The following is a 22,287-nucleotide window of genomic DNA, read 5'->3' as shown; positions in this document are numbered from 1 at the left end:
AAAGATCCTCGGCTCCGTAAAGCGTTATACGCGATTGAGCCCCAAATAAACGAACTAGATAAAAAAAAAAAAGTTCATTTGCTAGAATCTCGGCTAAACGCTTGAAGCCTTTGCTGCATTCGGACGTGCTTACGTTAAGCACCGTGCGCGTTGAATTATCGATTCTATTATCGTGTTGTTTGGATGGCATCTGTTTTGCCTCGTTATTATTGTAACAATGGTTGTTACTCTTCGCCAAAACACCTTCAAAATAGATCTTCGAAACTTTGAAAAGCGTCCGAGTTTTGAAGATGTACATGATTTCATCTTTCGAAGCCTTGCGCTCCGACCGACACAAGTTCAACGTTTGCAAATGAACCACGTTCAGTGTTGTGTGCATGTGAAATGCAATGATCTGGAGACTGCTTTAAAGGTGGTAGAGCAGCATAACGACCGTCACGAGCTTGAGGTAGCTGGTAAGCGGTACAAAGTTCGTTTGTCAATGGACGACGATAGAATCGAGATAAAGGTTCACGACCTGTCGGAGAATGTCTCAAATGCAGACATTGCTACATTCTTCGAACAATATGGTCAAGTCCATACTGTGAACGAAGCGGTATGGGGTAAGCACTTCGCTGGCAGAGGCATTCCTTCCGGAGTGCGAATTGTGCAAATGGTTCTAAAAAACCACCTGAAATCCTACGTCACAATAAAGGGTGAACAAACGTATATTTCGTATTTATCCCAGCCGGCAACGTGTCGGCATTGTACCCAGCTGGTACACACTGGCAAATCATGCACGGCCAACAAAAAAAGCTTGGCACAAGCAGCGTCCAACAAGATGACATCAACCAACTTGGCCAATCCAACCGTTTCCATCACCCCCTCCGTTGTAACATCCAAGGTTGTAAAGAAGAAAGGCACTGATGAGCTCCAAAAATTGCAACAAAGGCTTCCACAACAACAGTCTAAGCGAGTAGTATCCCGGGCCGATGATAGATCACCACCACCGTCGAATGAGAGATCGCCACCACGGAAGAAAAAAGACAATAAAGCAGAGCCGGCTGTGAAATCCGTTGTGCAGAATGAGAATGAAAATTCTACCGATGACGACGATATGGATACCACTGAAATACCCGAAGAACCGGACTTCGATGAAGATGCAGACAAGTGGTTCGCATGGATGCAGAAGTATTACAAACGTGTTAAAAATAAAAGTAGAATTGAATTGTAGTTTTAGTTTATATAAAATATGTATGATTGTTCGACCTGAATGACTCACTTGAGTTAAAAGGTCGTTAATAAAACAAACAAACAAACATTACTCTGTATAATGTATACTATTAACCTTTCAGGACGCGCGCCATCAAGCAACCGAAACTGCACCGCGCTCGCGTGGTATACAAAGAGCGAAGTTTTTTGGTGGTGTTGTACTTTTTACAACAGCGCGCGCGCTGAAGGGTTAAGTACAAAAAAGATATTCGGCTCCGTAAAGCGTTATACGCGATTGAGCCCCAAATAAATGAACTAGATAAAAACAATCGGAAAATCCGCATTTCTCCGTTCCTAACCGTCGCTAACCGCTGCTAACTGAGCCGCAGGCGCATATTGAGCTTTGCAAGGATTTCGCGACGATCGTGTAAATGTGCAATCTTTGACAGCACAATGTTCACACATCCAACAAGAAAGGAAACCGATTGGTCCGGAATAAAACAATCAGTATTCGAATAAACTCACAGTTCACTTCGGAAGAACAACGAAATTAATCGAAATTAAATTTGACGGGTTCCATTCTCAGGTCCGGTCCCAGAGCTCATTTTTTGTAACCACGGAACGCTCAAACGTTGAAGTTATTAAGTTCGTGCATCGGTCCATTAGCTTGTGCACCCTTGGATGCAATGTCTTGCACTCTGCCACAAGAAATTTGAAGTGCACTTGGTTGGTGATCTTCCGGATTTTTTGTAAGCTATCCAATCCGATGTACGTATGTCAGCGTGGACATTAAGAAAGATGATATTAAAAGCCATTGTGAAAGGAAAATAGCTACCTCTCTCTCTTCTTGGCGTAACGTTCTCATTGGGACAAAGCCTGCTTCTCAGCTTAGTGTTCTATGAGCACTTCCACAGTTATTAACTGAGAGCTTCCTCTGCCAATGACCATTTTGCATGCGTATATCGTGTGGCAGGCACGAAGATACTCTATGCCCAAGGAAGTCAAGGAAATTTCCTTTACGAAAAGATCCTGGACCGACCGGGAATCGAACCCGTCACCCTCAGCATGGTCATGCTGAATACCCGTGCGTTTACCGCCTCGGCTATATGGGCCCACCAGGAACAAACGTCGAGGGTGAAAATTTAAATTTCGAAGTTAAAAGATTTCGGTCATGTTACAATGAGGGAGCATTAACATTCTTCTACAGATATAATCGTAGATGTCATCTAATGAAATATTATTTTGTTTGTGTACCTATATTGTAAATCGATTATTTATTAATCGATTATTTGGGAACAAAAAACTTCGACACCCCTAACATCTTTTTTCGAGAAATGTCACCTTGCACGGTAAACTAAAATTGATCAAAATACAATTATTGACTTTTTCTGACAACAGGTGGTGTTGTAATTATTCGTAAACGGCGTCTCCATGTCGTTGTATGTGAAAACACGAAGTGACCTATAGAGATAAGTGACATTTCAACACACGAACACTAGCGCAAATTTTTCCTCACACAAAAGTGCACGCCGATTGAAAGGCTATTCAGATTGCATATGCAAATATTACCCAATCGAATTGGGTAAAACGGGTAAATAATGATAAAACCAACGTCCGGGGCAAGAGTGCAAATATTTTCCTCGCAGTTTCACAACTACATCTACAAAAAAGGCACGCATACATTTGAACGTGATTACCTCTATTGCGGATTTTTAGAAAAATTTACACTCTGCGGTAGCCGCCGAGTTCTACCGCAGCTGTCAAAGTCCTACCGCAGGCTTGAAAATCATCCTATCATTGAAACTGAAGGCCAAATCAAAGCATGCTTGCAAGGTGAATTGAACTGAAAACCAACAACAAACAATGATCATCGGCGTCGTATCCAAGGCTATCCAAGGCATCGCTAGGGCTCGCTAAGGTAGATCGATGATACCTCAGTGAAAATCAGTAGTCTGACAGCTGCGGTAGCTTTTCGTTCTACCGGAAAACGGAAAGTTTTCTCTAAATTAGCAATATATTGTTAATATAGTATATTTGATAACAGCCACTCTGCACAGTCGCGCCTCTTGATTACTCTTGCTTTCGATCACTAAGGAAAATGGACGGTGTGCGGCCAAACGCATAGTCACAGACAAACAGACGTAACACTTCGAACACAGAGAAACAGACGTAACACTTGGAACAAATTTCATTAAAAAAACATTGTTACGTAAACGTAATCGCCCAATGCTAAACGTACTGTGCTTGGCCGGGCCACCACTAGATGGCGATAGTGAGCAAACGTCAAACAGGCACAAAAACGATACCAGCGCCGCGAGTGGCTAATCGACCTACTACTGAATATTTAAACCAATCGTTAAAAAAGTGATCGATGGGAGACGATGAGAGTGTGACGTCTGTTTCTCTGTGCTTCGAACATTTTTTCGATTTAAATTGTAGTTTCGTAAACAGGTTCGCCCAATTCTAAGGGTCTGTGTCAATTGACGAATTAAAATTAATTTTTACTTAAATTTGACAGTTCAACACTTAAACTTGACAGTTCTCCTAAGGAAATAATTATCGAACTGTCAAGTTTGAGTGAAAATTAATTTTAATTCGCCAATTGACACAGACCCTAAAAGGACTGAATTTGGCCAATCTTCAACTAGGTGGAAAATAAACTGATAATCTTGCTGGAACGTGATACCAAACAAAATTTGCTATATCAATCACTGTGGTCAATTTATAGTTAAAATATTGGGTTTTTAATGAAGTGCTCTTCTGGCCCCGTAGGGGTGCTCATCTTGCCCGCAGCATGTTCGAACTGACCATAAAACATCTTTTTTGTTTAGTCAAATAAATCATCCTTATTGTGAATTTCAACCCTATCATGTTTATGGGTGGTAGAAAACATGATATGCAAAAAAAAAAAACTACTGAGAGGTACCTTGCAAAATTGTGTTCACTTTTAATAAACTCAACGTGATCCTTAGGGTGCTCATCTTGCCCCGCACTACCCTATACGGCAGTGGCAACTATTGGGCACTGCATGAAATTCTCTCCTTCCCTTTCACTCTTACAGAAACTTTGTAAACAACAAGGCCAAGAAACGTCAAAATCCTATACAAAATCAAAACAGTGCAGTGCCCTATATTGCCACCTACTGTTTGGGAACGTTCAAAAATTACGTCCAACATTTTGGGGGGAGGGGGGGTCTAAGAAAGTGTGACAGTACGTGTATTAGGTATAGGAAAATAGCGTGACAGAGGGGGGAGGGGGGGTCTAGAAATCCCAAAAAACGATGGACGTAATAAATGAATCTTCCCGCATTTTTTTTCTGTTTTATAACAATTTATTTCGAACGTATTTTTTGGTTTACGAAAAATTGGGATAACTAACAACGCCTGGTATTTTTTTGGTACTAAACAAAGCTTAACAAGAATTTGGAATCAATTTGTAGTCTCAAAAATGGCTAAATTCGACCGCGTAAAGAACAGGCTTATTCTGCGCGGCGTGTGAGGTGAGACGAGTCGAATGAGGTGACAAAAGTCGACTCGCCCCATTTGATTTACATTAGTCGTCTCACGTGACGTGAGACGAAACCGTCCGTCTCACCTCACACGCCGCGCAGAATAAGCCTGGAAAACTAAGTTTAAGCTAGCATTTGGTAAATATTTTAAGAAATAATCAAATTATGGGGTGACATGAGTTGAACTACACATGGGTTAAGCCCTAATCCAGTCTAAATAGGCTGACCATCCGTCCCGTATTTAACGGGACAACAAAATTTTCAAACACTCGTCACTGGAGCATAGTTAACGTTTTTGACTCAATTATTCGTTCTTTCTAGCTGAAATAGCATTATTAACAACATGCAGTTCTGTTTTTGGACATTGATTTGCTTTTTGTTGTGTTTCCGAAATGTGTCCCGTATTAAAACGGGACAAATCTGGTCAGCCTAAGTCTAAATATTCTTTTCCGGCTTTTTGTCGAAGTCAAAAGAAGAAAAATACGCTAAACGGGCAGTGGCAAGAATATTCACCAGCGCTGGTGGCCTAAACGGGCAGTGGCAACTATATTGCCACCTCAAAAGCTCGTTTTTGGGCTTAACCCTTTATAAGGCCGAGAAAACTAGAAGAGTCGTCAACGCATACTATCATGGAAATGATTATATACATGATTACATGTACAAAACAATTTTTATTTGAAAGAAACCCTCAAAAATCTAGGTGGCAACTATATTGCCACCTAGATTTTTGAAAGTTTCTTTCAAACAAAAATTGTTTCGTACATGTAATCATGTATATGGGACCGTACACAAATTACGTCACGCTTCTAGGGGGGAGGGGGAGGGTTATGCAGAGCGTGACGACTTTTACAAAAAAATATTGAGGTTCCATACAAAAAATGTGACATAGGGGGGAGGGGCGGTTGAAAAAGGTAGTTTTTTGCGTGACATAATTTGTGTATCACCCCTATAATCATTCCCATAATAGTATGCGTTGACAACCCTTCTAATTTTCTCGGCCTTATAAAGGGTTAACCCTATTCCGCCCATGACTTCTTTTAGTGTTTAAAAATAGTTTTTATTATTTTTGCTCAAAATGGTAGAACAAAATCTTATTTTCTATGCCAAAATTATCGTTTAAGGCACCACCTGGCATTTGAAGAACTTTATTTCATGATTTTTCTCGTTAAAAATGGTCAAAGCACAGGATGCTCCATTTGACAATCCAAGAAAATCACTTTCCTAATCAGTTTTATACAAATTCATTACAATTCAAGACAAGTTGTTCTCAAAAATTTCGAATTTTTATGACACTAGAATTCTAGAATGGGATGTAAACAATGATTACATTGGAAAATAGCTTATTTTTTGCACGCCATGTGCCCGGTGGTGCATATATGCACCATTCATATTGTATTAAATTAAGGGTTTGTGAATCAAAATTCAACCATCGCGCAACAATAATGACAATGTCGCAACCTGTATTTGTTGCAACAAACAAACCCATGCAACATAAGTTTGTCCCAACTTGAAAATAATGGGATTAACATCGTACACCACGAGTTTAGAGATTTTTAAGCCTTGCATTGCGATTTTCGAACGGTAACTTCGAGTCGGTAAACACTGCAAATCTGGTGAAGCTTTATCATCAAACAGTTTCGACTCTGGGTTAGCAATAATTGATTATTCACGAGTTGAAAAGTACGCAACAAATTCAGCTTCCGTTTTGTCTGCAACAAAAAATTTCGAGATCATGTCATTATCTGTTACCAGTAGGGATACAGAGTAATCGTCGCACCTTCTTTGTTGCTTGTTTTGTGCCTCTTTTGTCTGACAATTTTCTTCACTGGTTTAAACACACATTTCAGTTCTTTTCAACGTAAGACTAAACAAATAAATAGTAAATCTGTTAGGGAACTATTTTTATTTCAACCCATGAGGATAACTATGCCATTAATTAAGACGTCAAAGTTTGCCATAATTTTTTTGTCGAAAAAATTGCTTTTCGTGGAAACTTTTTTTGACAAAAACATTGAATTTGTATGCGCATACTTAGTGTAATGCCTTTAGAAAGAGAACAACATGTGAAATCATAATTTGCAATTAAAAACGTTCAAAAAACTTCATTATTTTCAGAGATACAAGGGTTGAAAGTTATGGTGCTCTACAGACACCATGAGCGGGAAAGGGTTAAAATTCAATTTCTGACTTAGCCTGTCTGAATCTGCATGGCTAATCTTAAGGAAAAAATTCAATTCGGTCGAATTTTATCTCAGGATTTCGGACTATGAATATTCCCAGAACTCCCTGGCCAAGTTCGCAGGGGTTGACGGTATTAAAGTGAAGGAGTTTCATTTTGATTATTGTAATGTAGTGTTCTTTAGTGAAACATATCACCTTTTTAACACTTTAATGCGCCTCCAACGGTTCATCACGAACCGGCTGCTGCAGATGGAGTATGGCTGATCATATGCATCAGACATGCTCGATAAACATGGAGGATCCGCCAGGGCTCATTAGAGTCTATTCCCAAGCAATAGTTCCAAGTCGGTTGGATTTAAGAAGGTTTTGATGATCGTTACAAATCCTAATAAAAGTATTGTAGGATTTGTGACAGGTTTTGGAACCTTTTACAGCCAGCTGACTTTAAAATGTTGTTTGGGCTCTATTTCCCACGTTTCTCGGTTGATTTTGATTAGTAATTCATTAATGTCATAGTCGCTTTTTCGAATTTTTAGAATGTTAGTTGGTCATATTTTCTTTAAATAAAGCAATTAAAATCGACCGAAGAATTAATAGTGGGAAGGAGATTTGCAGCACTTAAGGCCGATGCAAATATTTAATTTGTTTTATGTCACCCCCCCCCTTCAAAAATCTCAAAATATTGAAGGGGCGAAAAAAAAAACATGGCGTCTCATGACTCCATTTTCAATAGACATTTTTTTTACAAGTAACTATTTTTCAATAGTTGAAAAATATTTTTTCAATAGTTGGTAAAAATTCCAATTTTTCAATAGTTTTTTTTTCGTTTGTTCCTTATTTATTTTTGTCCCCCCCCCTCGTACCTGATGAGAGGTCTCGGACATAAAAGAAAAATAATATTTGCATCGGCCTAATTGTGCTGATAGATTCGAAGCTAACGTGCGAACACTTAAACGCATTGTTGACGTCAATGCGTTCGACGTGACATTTTGGACAAAAACTGACTGCTTTTTATTAACTGAACAACGTTACTTGTGTATGGATAGGTTGACATTTCGTTCAGGGCTACGCTTGAGAAAATGACATGGTTTATCTAGGTAGGACCGATAGGACAATTGAACGAATTTGAACATTTTTCATAGTATTTGTAGGGGGACGAATACATAATAGTTGACAAGCAATCTTTATTATTTGAAAATTTTATTGCAATCAACTGACCAACTTGACGTATTTTTGTTTATCTCTTAGATGTTATTTTGACACCAACAGAAAAATATCAGAAGTTCAGTTGCATGTTTCTGTAGATTTTGGACCGATGACAATTTAAGGACACTAGAGATGAACACAGAGAAGTAGAAAACGATTAGCGAAATCAAGAAAACAATTTGACACAGGATCGACTATATTTTAACATACAGGGTTTGATTGATTCGATGAAAAAAAAACAAACATACGACAACTGACTTAAGGAGAAGAAAAACATATTGAACCATACTACAAAATCGAACAAGACGACAAACACAAACCGTGTGACCATACCACTACATAGGCAAATCCTGACTGACTGACCAATTGAAAACTTTCCAACCTTCTACCGTAACTTTCTGAGTCAGTAGGCAACAGTGTCTTAATGGATATCATTTTCCGCGTACGGCTGGCAAACTGCTTCTGAAAGATTACGTACTCTTTTCTATCCTCGGGTCTAGTGTAGAGGTTTCAACTCTATTCAGAGTGCAGCTAGAAACCTAGCAAAAAAAAAAAAAAAAAAAGATTTCGGACTATGAATATTCCCAGAACTGTTTTACCTTAAACTTTATTTACACCAACCATTTAAGTGGGCCTCCTTAAATACTTCTCCTGTAGTGTTTTCCTTCTCAGGTGTCAACCAAATTAACTCACATCGCCATTACGATTTCACTTTCCAATAGAGCGCCATATCGACAATCTTCTTCATCTATATTTAAAACGTTACTTTTGAAACCTCTGCTGGTCTCCGGTTGAGATTATTCAGTGAATTTTGTGGTATCCCTTTTGGAAGTAGCAGCTTCGTCGGTTTCATACATTGTACTTTCCAGTGGCACTTCGCTCTCGACTGGTTCTATTTGCTTTTGTGGGGGTCTGGAGAGACTCTTGTAGATTTGCATGGCCTGTCCGACCATGGCGGAAATGTCCGCCGCATTGGACGGTACAATCAGCGTGTTGTTTTCCTTGGCCAGATTTTCGAAAGCGTTGACGTATTTTTCCGCCACGGCCAACGAGGCCGCATCTCGGCCATGCTTCGACATCAGGGACTCCGCTACGACCCTAAGACCCTTGGCCCGAGCGTCCGCTACAGCAATCAGGGCCGCTGCCTCACCATTAGCCCGATTGATCTCTTCCTGCTTTTGGGCTTCTGATGCGAGGATTCTAGACTGGCGTTTGCCCTCGGCTACGTTGATTTCAGCTGCCCGAACTCCCTCGGATTCGAGAATGGCAGCTCGTTTTCGACGTTCGGCTTCCACTTGCATTTGCATAGCTTCGTGCACGCGACTTGGCAGTTTGATGTCACGAATTTCGTACCGAAGACAGGAAATGCCCCACGCCTCGGAGGCCTTATTGATGGAATCCACAATGCTTATGTTCAGCGACTCACGTTCCCGGAAAATCTTATCCAGCGACATCTTGCCCAGTTCGGATCTCATCGTCGTCTGGGCCAGCTGGGTGATGGCAAACTCAGGATCCTCAACTCCATACGAAGCCAAGTAGGGATTCAAGATCCGCAAGTACAAGACACCGTCAATGCTGAGCGTCACGTTGTCCGAAGTAATGGCAGACTGTTTCGGAACATCGATAGCGATTTCCTTCAGACTTTGGACGTATTTGACGCGGTCTACGACTGGCAGTAATACATTTAAACCGGGCTCCAGGATCCGGTGGAACTTACCCATGCGCTCGACAATCCAGGCCTGCGAATGATATCATTATTTGAACACATGTAAGTATAGTTTGTAGCTGTTTTTGGTATGCATTGTGAACCGCATTATAGTAGGTTTCCAAACAGTTGTGTATTTCTACTTTTCAGTTTCTTAACATTTACATTAGAAATTTTCTTTAACAATTGGAGACTAATACAACATACGGTCAAACATTTGACCGGTACAAATCAATGCGCAAAAATCTGATTGAACTCGATCCAATTTTTATGAGTGTCAGAATATTATAGAATTTTTGTTATCAATCTATGATTCTGTGCTTTCCAATTATTCGATATAGGGGAACTTACGTATTCTCGGCCGTTTTGTTCTCTACGTCGTTTTTTTTTTTGAAAGCTGTTGAACTCAAACTTGGCCTCACATCTTTCCCTACCAAGCTGAATTCTGGAGCAACATTTGAAAGGGCCCAGGAGGACTTGTGTCTTTTTCCAAAAACGCTCCGTAGGGCATAACAGCAGCCCGCCCACGAAAATGAACACCGTTATCCGAAAGATCGACGTTTGCTCTATCTGATAACGGTCTTAGTTTTTGTGAATAAGCTGAGGGGGGGCTCAGGAGCAACGTGTGAAGTCATTGTTTACCAATGCTTGTATGCCCTTTTCAAATGTTGCTCCAGAATTATACGACCGAGTTTCAAGCAACTTGGTCAACAAAAACCCCTCATGATGAAGAGAACACATTTCCTGATAATACCCAAAGCTTAGATAATTAAGGCCAAAGTCACTCTAGCTAGATTAATTTGTAGGACTAGGGCTGCGAAAGATATTACCCCATATTACGGAGATATAGAAAGTGTAGAATTAGCATTTAAGTTAAAATACACATAAATAAAAATATAAAAAAAGGAGATATAGAAATCGACAACATTCATATTTGCTCTTGATTCCCCTCTTGCTTTTAGGGGAAATGGCGACTTCTTTACTGCATTGGTGTATATTATACAATGCAATCAAAGAAAACCGTTCTAGTATTATCGTCGAAGCCTTCTTCACTTCACGGTACCCACTTAATAAACAATATGAAAGAAAATGAAAGGCATTACCTCTTGCTGGGGAACAAACATGATCACCGTGTTGATGGGCGTCGATTTGTACCGGACCTGAACCTCGGACAGTCTTTCGTTGTAGGTTTGGTGTAGCAGGTTCTGGAAGTAAATATTCCATTAGGTCTCGCCTAGCCTAGCAATGGTCACATCTTCGTTTATCGCACTTACCGCTCCATGATGACCGGTTACACCAGTGCTTGCACTCCATCGCAGAAGTGGCTGTCGAATTGTTCGTGACACTGCGCGGATCATTTCGGCAGCAGGGACTCTTATTTCATTCGGTTGGGGAACGATAAACTTTCGACTACCACTGCGTGCGTAGCTCGGGCTAGCTAAATGCCGGTGAAATTCTATAAATTATTGTGCAAACTTCGCTCTTGCGAAACAACTTATCACCCGAAAGGAAAGGACAGCGAATCGTGTAACTTTCAGATTTTGACGTATCCGTTGTTTTTCGATTCGCGAAACACAAACTGTCACCGGCTGATGCACTCTTGATGCGCTCGATGCACTTTCAGAGAGATGCACACTAATTTGGAAACACTCAAGAACGGTTTGTAAAATAGTACAGATAGGGTTACCAGTATCTTCACGGGAAAACGCAAGGGGAATGACATATCCTTTTCTAATCGGAAATCCGCATTTTATCCGCTTGTTTATCCGTTTCTATCCGTCGCTAACCGCTGCTAACTGAGCAGCAGGTTAGACGCGGTTAACCCTTTATAAGACAGTGGCAACTATATTGCAACCTTCTGTTTGTATTTTTTTTCTGTTTGATAACAATTTATTTCGACCTTTTTTTTTGTTTACGCAAACTTGGGATTACTAACAACGGATGGTATTTTTTTGGTACTAAACAAATCTTTAACAACAATTTGGGAGCCATTTGTAGTCTCAAAAATGGCTAAATTAGACCGCGTGGAGAAAATTAGGGCTTGTTCACAAATGTCATAACGCTGAAGGGGGTGGGTGGGTGTCCATCATAGTGTTACAGCTCGAACGAAAAAAAATTCTCCCCATACAAACATTGTAACGCAGGGGTGGGTGGGTGTCAGAGAAGGCCATTTTCGGCGTTATGATATTGCTTTTTTCACAGAAAATTTTCGATGCTTCGTTGAATTTCATGACGTTTTCTTCCAGCGACGGCTTCCGCGATACAGCAAACCACTGAGTTCCACACTAACACAGCAAGAAATCCGTCAATATTTACTAAATACACGTACATTTTCAGCGAAATGCTCTATTTGCATGAAAACCATCCACTCTCACAACTAACGGATGACCGCCGTCAAATATCAGGATTACCAACTGTCCGGCAACTGCTGTCATGTCTCTGTGTCGCCGAATCTGGCGCTGGGTCCTCGGCGCGGAAACCCAAAGGTGGGAATAAAATTTTGGGGTTTGCGCGCAATATTTGTGAATGAACCCTTAACTCAAACTTGTAAAAATATAGATTTGGTAAATATTTTAAGAAATAATCAAATTATGGGTTGACATGAGCTGAGCTACACAGCTCATATTTTGGGTTAAGCCCTAATCCACTCTAAAATCTCTTTGGGAAAAAATTACGTCCATCGTTTTTCGGGATTTCTAGACCCCCCCTCCCCCCTCTGTCACGCAATTTCCCTATATCCAATACACGTACTGTCACACCACAGACAAACAGACGTCTCACTCTACTCACTTCCCATCGTTTCACTTTTTAACGGATTATTCAAATATTCCGTAGTTCGCAAATCACTCGCTCATGGCGCTCGCATCGTTTTTGCTCCTGTTTGACGTTCGCTCACTACCGCCATCTACTCAGTGGATTTGCGTACCACAGCATAATTAGCATTGGGCGATTATGTTTGCGTGACGATGATTTTTATCGCATTTTCTTCCAAGTGACACGTCTGTTTGTCTGTGGTCACACTTTTCTAGATTCTATCAGTAAATTTATTTGAGTGAGAATCGGATAAATGCGGAATTTTCCGGTTAGCAAAGAAAGTGTCATTCTCCTGCTGAAGACATCAACTGATGTGACGAAATCCCGCTCTGTTATTTACGTTTTCGCACTTATAAAGAATGAGTGCGCAGTCCAGAAATTAGTCTATGGTCCAGTGGTGAACTAAATGCGGTACACGCAGAAAAAAGAGGCTTGTTTAAAACAATAAAACGCATGCACGGACAGAAATGTGTTCTGATTCATATAACTTTTTCCATAGTTCTCTCAACCTTCGGAGATATTCTTGGCATAATTGCTTAAAATGGTTGATTCACAATGATTTGATGTGTGCATCAAGCATATGTTTCGGTCAAAACAACATCATTGAACATCAACCATCAAATGCTTAAACCAAGCATATATGTCATTACACTAACTTCTTGCTTGCCGAGACCTAGGCCGAGCTGCTGTCTATTCAGTTATTGTTCATGATGGCGGTGGCGGTGTTATATTATATTGTGGATCATTTATTCCTGGGGGAATGAAAAGTGTGCGTCTGGTAATAATCAATCTTTATGGATTTCGCCGCTTCGGCTTCAGGTAAGTGTGCGGCCGGTAATGAGGTTCTGAATTCGCAAACTCATAATGCCTGTGTTGTTTTCAATGCTCTCCAGGTGCAGCTCAAAATAGTACATCACCAAACCCGAAATGCAGCAGCCGCATTACAAAAGCCGGAGCAAGAGCAAACCACCGGACGGAATCATCGCAAGCCTGTTAGGACCGCCCGGTTCGGATAAGGGTACCCAGCCTCCCCAGAATCATTCTGAGTTATCCAATCTACAAAAGCAGGAGAGAAAATATGATTCTTCCTGGACCCTGGTGCAACCCTACAATCTAGATCAACCCCAAGAAGATGACCTGCTGAAGATGCGCTGCAGTGATGGAGTCCGGAATCAACAACTTCTGCTAGTGCGCCATAATCTCGGTTTGGCCGGCGACCGATCGTATCACGAAGTAATTTTCTTGAATCAAAAATTATTTGAACAGACTACCTATGTATTAAATAAAATAAAGGACTTTTTTTTGATAATTGAACATTCCTGTAATGGTGGTATTTAGTATATTATGTCACAATTATAACATATTGTACTAAAATACGACCATTATAGAAATGTTCATCCAAAATGTAAAGCTATTGATTTTTTGAAATGCAACATAACCTCATTTAAACGAATTTTTGTGTATATTTGAAACAATCATCCGATACAGTTAGTTCAAGCCTCAAGGTTAGGGTTAAGAAGGGTTGACTTAAGCACAAATATCATTGAACCTATTATGACAATAAAAGAGCTGTCAAACCATCAACAATAAATATTGTTGATGTATGCATAATATGATTGAGTCAACCATATTTCTCGCTCTAATCAGTTCATCAATTTTGATCATTTCAAGCATCTGTTATGCTTCGTTCTATGGTATTATGCGTAATACAATCTCAAAAAGGGCTTATATAAAAGTCAGTGCACAAATGTGCTTGTTCGCGACCGCAATATGATTGAAATAACTTTATATTTTTCTCCGTGTGGTTGATTTTCAAACTGAGCAATTGCTTATTCCAAAGTTATATTTCTTTGTTCTTGCTTAGAGTTTATCGTTCAAAACAATCAATTCCCATCATTCCATATAACGATGAAAACTTCATTTGTTTCAACAAAATGGGGACCATAAACATGGCCCGGATGCACTCACACATCTTTAAAATTCTTACCCCAACATCGCCACAACGAAGAAAGTGTTGCAAATCCATCATTCCAACTTCCAAGTGCAGTTTTGGCCGTGATGGATAACGCGCAGGTACTCAAGACAGCATCCTCAAAAAGTTGGTCGGTTTCGCTTTTTTGCCTTTTTTTATTCGTTCTCGCTTCCATCCGCTTGCCGAGTGTCTAAAAATAGATTTCCGAGCTGCCGCAGGAGCTGCCGTCACCAACACAATCACATTGCGGTTTTGTTAGTACCAAAAGTGCAGTCGTTTAAAACAATCTGTCATTTTATGTTGAAACTACCAAATCTCAGTTTGTTCTAACAAACTGTCAAAAATTTTGTCAAATGAAAATATTTGTATTATCAAACAATGGATAAAGTTCAGTTTAAACTAGAAATCAGTTTGTCGCTATAGCAAACTGAAAAATCGGTTGATTTGAACTAGAATTTAATTGTGTTTACAATTATTTTTTCTGCGTGTATAATAGGTATATTAATAAAAATGTATTAAATACTGGCAATTGGGTGAATGATTGTACCATTTCATATATGATCAAGATGATAGCCCGAAAGGGTTGTTAAGCACGTTGTTTCATATTTTCTATTAGGGCTGTCAAAAAAGAATGACATATCCTTTTCTAACCGGAAAATCCAAGGAAAATCCGCATTTATCCGTACCCTCGTCCGTTCCTAACTTGGTTCCTAACCATCGCTAATCGCTGCTAACTGAGCAGCAGTTAGACGCGGTTATCAAGGTTAGAAACGGATAAATGTGGATTTTTCTGGTTAGCAAAAAACTGTCATTCCCCTTGAGGCTGTCGCACTTTTCTGGAACTCCTCTCTCCCCCAAATGTTAGTCGAAACTTATGAACATTATTTACATAATGTTATTCTTGGTGACACCAGAGGGGTGACACAGCTGTCAAACTCGGTACATCGCTGCTCTAACCATCATCGTTTTTGGTACGCCGCGATTTGGTTCCCACATTCTGGTTGGTTTACTCAAGGGTTAACCCTAACTTGCTCCTGATTTTCGAGTGTGTGGTTCGTGTGTTGCATCGTTTGCCACGAAAAAGTAATACAAACAAAAACATTGGACGCCATGTTGAATCAAATGCTGGGATGCTAATTCTGGCCCTTCGTCATCCCCCTGCACGCTAAGGTCAGTCTACCCATAAATAGGTAGATTATTTACCCATATTTGGGTTTCGTATCCATTACCAATAATATGGGTAAAGTTTACCAATAAATATTGGTAAAATACACCAATATTCTTGATGAAGTGACTTTACTCATATATGCATATATGCATCACCCATGGGTAAAGACTGTTTACCCATATTTGGATGAAAAAAATAATATTTTCTAGAGGCAGCACCGAAATCGGTCATTCGCTCGGTTCGTCAAAAATAAAACAATAGGGTCCTAAAATGAAAAATATTTCCTCGGTTTTGCTGCATAACACGAAAGAGCATGCTTTTCTGATCTCAATTGTAATTTTTCCGAACTTAAACAATAACAGAATAGTTAATAAACTTGATAATAAAATAATGATGAGCAGGTCTTGTTTGACATTCGAGGTCAACCTTGACGTAACGAAAGTGAAACGGCGGGTTGCAAAAGACACCACATTGGCTCACTTTTGACAATAAATGTTCCTGTTTGACTTACACGGTAAACAAAATTTACCCAAAATTTAGTGCTAAACAAGGAGTGTTGCAAAAATTATTAAAATTTTTGAAAATATATTTTATGGGCTTTATTTAATAGGAATACTTAAAAAATGAGTAAACATGTCGTTTTAATCAATGCTTGATCGAATTATGCAGAAATTGAGATAGGCCTTTAGGAGCCTATTGTTTTAGTTAACCATTCTCGGAATTATTGGAGAACGTTGAGGCAAATTTGCAAATTACACAACGCCTAGGTGAAGAGGAAGCAGGTGACCTGTAAGTATCCTCAAAAATTCGTATACGATTCGATAAACCAAAAATATACATACTTGTTTCCGTCACTTTCAGCTGAACAGAAAAAAATTCTTTCGAGGTGGATTACGGTTGGAACCAGTTGAATCAGCAGGATTCTATGCAAGTGCTCTCGTGTAGGATTTAGCACCGCTTGATGAGCTGAATTTAAGCGTCTCAGTGGAACACGCCCAGCAATCCACCGGAGTGCAAATAAACCGGAGACGCACGTTGTCCGTGAACGAATCGTCTAGGACTCCGCTCCCCCTGATGCCAAATTTGAATAGGCCGGCCGGATGATGCAAACCGCCCGTAGAAGAAGGAAGTGGCATTCCCGTTGTAGAAGTGTTCTGTCTATGCCTCGGCTCCCCCGAGAGCAGTTGAAACCCACCCGGACCAGAGTGGGAGCGGGAAGTAAACCGACACAAGTGGTTCAAGTCCGGACATTATTAGAACCAGGGAGGAGTTTGCATCAATATCTGAGTAAGTTATGCTATTATTTATCACCAAAAATAGTATCTAATCTTTTGCTTCTTCCAGTTTGTGCATTTCACTCCCGGTCCTACCCATCCTGGTCGAGATCCTGGCCTCAAACGCCCATACGAGCAAGCGCAAGAGTCGACAGGGGCTGTCCATAAACCACGTGGTCATTTTTTTGGGACTTTTCAACCCCCCCCCCCCCGCGTGGTCATTAGTCCATACAAATTTTTTTATTTGTTCATACAAAATGGTCATTGGCCGAACCCCCCCCCCCCCCCCTCATGACCACGTGGTTTATGGACAGCCCCACAAACTGCATTAGCTGGCGGACCCTCCGGAGCGCATTGTCCGGAAGAAAGCAGGCGAGCTCCACCATCAGGAAGCTATTCGATTGACCATTGATGTTGCTGCACGATCCAGTCTTTTCCTATGTGAAACGAAACGCCGACCCAATCGTTAAAATCAATCACCAAAACCCTGCATGTATTTTTTATTAATATTTTTCTGTTTATAAATCACCCTCATTCTTGTTTTCGATCGAACCCACTTTCGAACGAAAATCGTACGGCATTCCCGTTTACGCCCGCAAATCAAATGGCCTACTGATTCGATCGAACCAAAAACGTTCGAAAGTGGATACGTCCGTAAACAAGAATGAGGGTCAATATTCGAATAAACTTTTTATTAAGTATTTTAATAGGGTCCTAAAATTAAAGACGAAATCTCGATTTTATTGAATAATACGATCAAGCATGGTATTCTAATCGGAATTGTACTTTACTCGAACTTGAAAAACAAATGAATAATGAGAAAATTCGAAATAAGTAAAATGGTAAATAGTACTACTTTGACATTTGAGGTCAACCTTGTGTGACTGAGCTCGACATTTTTCGCACTGGGATTTCAAAAATGTTCCTATCTGACATACACGGTGAAAAAAAATCACTCAAAGTATGTGTTATAAGCTAGGGACGAGACAAAAGGCTAAAAAAATAAAAATTATATATTTTCAACTACGGTTAATAAAAACGTCAAAAAATGAGTAAACATGTACTCTTCAACCATATATTGTGGTTTAAAACAAGAATCCCGATAGGACTTTAGGAGCCTATTTTATTTGTTTTCTTTTCGAAATTTATGGAATTTTATTTATAAGTATTAAAATAAATAAATACAAATCTTTTACTCAAATATGCGTACTATGTACCCAAATTCAAAGAACTCATACATGGGTAAATTCAACCTATATTGCCCGTAGGTCCAACTTACCCAAATATGAGTAAAGTATCTTTACCCATAAAATGAGGTTGTGCACTTTTCGGCGATTATGGGTAAAGTTTACTCATATTTGGGTAAACTGACCTTAGCGTGTGGGTTACACTTGAAATAAATATAAAAAAAATCTTTCCGTGTAAATAATCCAAAAAGATGCATGCGAGCATATTTCTTTCACTGGACCCTCAGGTATAAACAAAAATGCACCTGCAGCAAGTGCATGCTCTATAACCTCACTTTTCGCACTTTTCATTCGCATGGCGAAGTAAACATGTCAAAAGCCATGTGTAGTTTTGGCAAATTTTGAGTGCGGTAAAAATCGAAGTTTTTCCAGTGAAAATTAGTTTGAAAACGCAGAAAACATTCACAAATTATGGCCATCGATACCATTCATAAGGCCGGTGCGCTAAAACAAACCAATAAGGCGCACAAACATGGAAAGCACGCATCGAAACGATCGCTAGATAGAGTCGCCAAAGGTTTGTTATTGTTCGGTGCCGGAACCGGCGAGGGGACACCACATCGGGGATAGATTATAATTTGTGATTCCCGATTACTTATTTTCAGGAAAGACGAATTTGAAAACCGCCACAAAAAAGTCGCATCGGGAACTGGGCCGGGAAGATCGCCGTCGGCAAGCCAATCAGATTCGTAAGAACAAGCGCCAGGAAGCGATTGCCCTGAAGAGAGCGATTGGGGGAGCCACGACGGCACCGTTTTTGACATGCATTCTACCGTTGCACGCCAATGTGGACCCGAATTCGGCACTTGCCATTGTGGAAGGATGCGACGAGGAGGCTACCGTTTTCAAAGTTTCCAACAGAATTCGATACATGAAGTAAGTATAACTCAGTCAATTTTTTTTTAAATTTCTGTTTTTTTTTAAATTTCTTTGTATTTGTGAAAAGTACCTATGTGATTTACCTGTATGTATCTGCTTTTCTTGTGACAAACTGGTGCTACAAATTGTATTTTAATTTTTATGAGCACATTGAACACACACAAGTTCGCATTATAAATCTAATGAATTTTTTTTGCAGTGTTCCCCGATTCCGACAGAGGTTCTCATTCGTCACCCCGGAGGTAGGCCATGGCCATGAACTGTCCGTCTTGGATGCACTGAAGGTATGCGATTCAACAATCCTGCTACTGTCGGCAACCGAAATCGAGGATGATATCATCGACAAAAATGGGGCCAAAATCCTGAATATGGCTCTTAGCCAGGGCCTGCCGACACCGATGGTGTTCGTAATGGACATGGAGTCGATTGCCCCGAAGAAGCGCGGCCAGGTGAAAAGTGCCATTCAAAAGGCAATCTCCGACGTTTTACCGGATGAAAAGGTCATGACGCTGGATTCCAACACCGACGGGTTGAATCTACTGAGACGGGTCGGCGGTCAAAAACGGAAGGTTCTTCACAACAAAGCGAATCGGCCGCATTTATTCGGAGAGAAGGTTGAATACGTGGCCGAGATGGGCGAGGGAGGAGTGGGGACTCTGAAAGTTACTGGATTTTTTCGGGGGGTTCCGCTGTCGGCCAATCAGCTGGTACACATCCCTGGTCTGGGCGATTTCCAAATGTCGGAAATATATGCTCCGGAGGATCCGTATAAGCTGAGAAAGGGAGATGAAGAAATGTCATCAGGAGAATGCAAGCTGTTAGCTAAGGCCGATGAGCAGAAGCAAACAAGTCTGCAGAGGGAGAACGTTCCGGATGAGATGGATGCTGAGCAAACGTGGCCTACAGAGGAGGAAATCGAAGCCTCTAAAAATGAGAACAAGAAAAAGTTGATTAAGAGAATCCCTAAAGGAATGAGTGACTACCAAGCAGCTTGGATTCCCGATATTGAAGAAGTGTCCGAGGATGATGATGACGATGAGGACGAGGATGATGAGGACGAAGAAGGTGAAGAGGATTACATGTCATGCGAGTCTGATACTGAGAGTAAGGCGGGAGAGCAGGGTGAAACCGAAGAGGATGATGAAGAATATGAAGAAGTCAGCGTCTCCGAAGGTCCTGTGTCAGCCGAAAGATATGACAAACAAATGGATATGGAAGAAGAGAAGAGAACACTTGCGAAGTTACAAGCAGCCAAGGATGATGAAATTTTTCCAGATGAAATTGACACTCCAGCAAATGTCCCGGCCCGAGAACGATTCCGGAAATACCGCGGATTGGAATCGTTCCGAACATCTCCTTGGGATGTAAAGGAAAATCTTCCTCTGGATTATGCAAAAATCTACCAATTCAAGAACTTTGACCGCACCAAGCGACGGATCATCAAAGGCGCCCAGGAAGTGGATGATGGAGTTATGCCTGGCTGGTACATTCAAGTTTACGTGAAAAATATTCCACAAGATGCGTGGAATGCCTACCTTTCCGCCGGAAATGGCAATCAGGTCGTCCTGTACGGTTTGCTACCTCATGAGCATCAAATGTCCGTTATGAACGTGTGTTTGAAGAGGACCTCCAATTCAACCATCCCCATCAAATCCAAGGAGCGTCTGATCGTCCAGTGTGGCTTCAGGCGGTTTATTGTAAATCCGATATTCAGCCAGCATACCAATGGCGACAAGCACAAGTACGAGCGGTTCTTCCGACCGGGAATGACCGTGGTCGCTACCTTTTTCGCTCCGATACAGTTCCCTCCGGCTCCGGTGGTTTGCTTCCGAACCAATCCGGACACCTCTCTCGGAATGGTGGCATCCGGCAGTGTGATAGATTGCAATCCAGACCGAGTGGTACTGAAGCGGGCCGTCATCAGTGGCCATCCGTTCAAGATCCACCGCAAATCGGCCGTGATTCGGTACATGTTCTTCAATCCGGAAGATATCGAGTACTTCAAGCCGTGCAAGCTGCGGACCAAATTGGGCCGATTGGGTCACATCAAGGAATCACTGGGTGAGTAGACTTTGTATTCTTGTGAGCTGGTCAAATTTTAAAACCGTTTTTTTTATTTGTTTTTAACAGGAACTCACGGTCACATGAAGTGCATATTCGATACACAGTTGAAATCACACGATACGGTTTTGCTGTATCTGTACAAACGAGTGTACCCCAAGTGGACGTACGAGGACTGCATTGTCTCGTGTGCTGATGCTGCGGCTGGGCCCAGTGGTAGTGGTTCCGTTACCAGTCTCAAAGAAGACGAGGAAATGCAAGAGTAATAGAGGCAGTGCAAAAGGTAAGTTTTAAGATTTTGTTGTATTCTTTATACTACATATAACAGAAGTTATAATCAAAAGTACATAGACCGAGTGCATTGTTTGTACCTAGAATTTGAACGAAACTTCCTGATATTCTTAGAATAAAAGCAAGTGTGAACTAAAGCAGTCAAAATCTCAGGGTTTTTGCTACCTGAAATTTGGCGTATCCAGCATAATAGTCATTTGGCGACAAGAGACATAAGAAGCACATACAGGTGCTACTCAAAATAAGTGGGACAGGTCATATTTTCACTGTTCAAAAAATGTTCAACTCGCTGTAACTTTTCGAAAAAGACATCAAATATTCTCAAATTTTTACTGTAAGGACATCAACTAGTTGTGTATCAGTGGTCAAAATTTGGAAAAGATCGAGACATTCTACACGACGTTATAAAGGTTCTAGGAAAAGGTATAATTATCCGATAGCCAACTTTGAGCTGTTATATCTCCGGATTCAATGAACCAAATGCAATGAAATTTTGATTATTTATGACTTATACTGCCGTGAATCGCATATCTGTCCCATTTGCATAGGAAATCCACCAAAGATGGGACTGATATGCGATTCACGGCAGTATATAATGAGCCATTAAAAACTTTTGACTAACTTTAAGATTCTTTACACAAAAGAAAATTATTACGATTGGATTATTTTTCTAATATAACATTAATTTATCCAAAACTTCATCATCGTTTCAAAATTCGAGATAGTAATTATAGTTCATTTATATTCCCTCTAATTGCAACCAAATAGCCGGCATTAAATTGAGTAATGG

The 22,287-nt window shown here is 40.5% G+C and overlaps 2 protein-coding genes and 1 long non-coding RNA gene across 3 annotated transcripts in view; 1 reads left to right on the top strand and 2 right to left on the bottom strand.

Moving 5' to 3' along the window:
• Window positions 1-22,287, bottom strand: part of LOC134287444 (uncharacterized) — a 443,288-nt gene that overhangs the window by 38,025 nt on the left and 382,976 nt on the right. The gene's annotated exons all lie outside the window — the stretch shown is intronic.
• LOC109408552 (stomatin-like protein 2, mitochondrial) lies at window positions 8,678-11,367 on the bottom strand. The gene is made up of 3 exons (XM_029864090.2): window positions 11,066-11,367; window positions 10,895-10,996; window positions 8,678-9,825 (listed from the first exon to the last, which is right to left on the bottom strand). Exons 1-3 carry the CDS (start codon window positions 11,147-11,149, stop codon window positions 8,884-8,886), a joined length of 1,128 nt encoding a protein of 375 aa, XP_029719950.2. The 5' UTR covers window positions 11,150-11,367; the 3' UTR covers window positions 8,678-8,883.
• Window positions 18,551-21,552, top strand: LOC109429590 (pre-rRNA-processing protein TSR1 homolog). Its single transcript, XM_029864091.2, has 4 exons — window positions 18,551-18,783; window positions 18,872-19,142; window positions 19,345-21,206; window positions 21,276-21,552. The coding sequence occupies exons 1-4, from the start codon at window positions 18,678-18,680 to the stop codon at window positions 21,470-21,472; spliced, it is 2,436 nt and encodes an 811-aa protein (XP_029719951.2). The 5' UTR covers window positions 18,551-18,677; the 3' UTR covers window positions 21,473-21,552.

The sequence above is a fragment of the Aedes albopictus genome, chromosome 2 (genome assembly GCF_035046485.1).
Source record: "Aedes albopictus strain Foshan chromosome 2, AalbF5, whole genome shotgun sequence".
NCBI lineage: Eukaryota > Metazoa > Arthropoda > Insecta > Diptera > Culicidae > Aedes > Aedes albopictus.
Note: the sequence above shows the minus strand (reverse complement) of the source record. Positions and strands in the feature narration are given on the sequence as shown.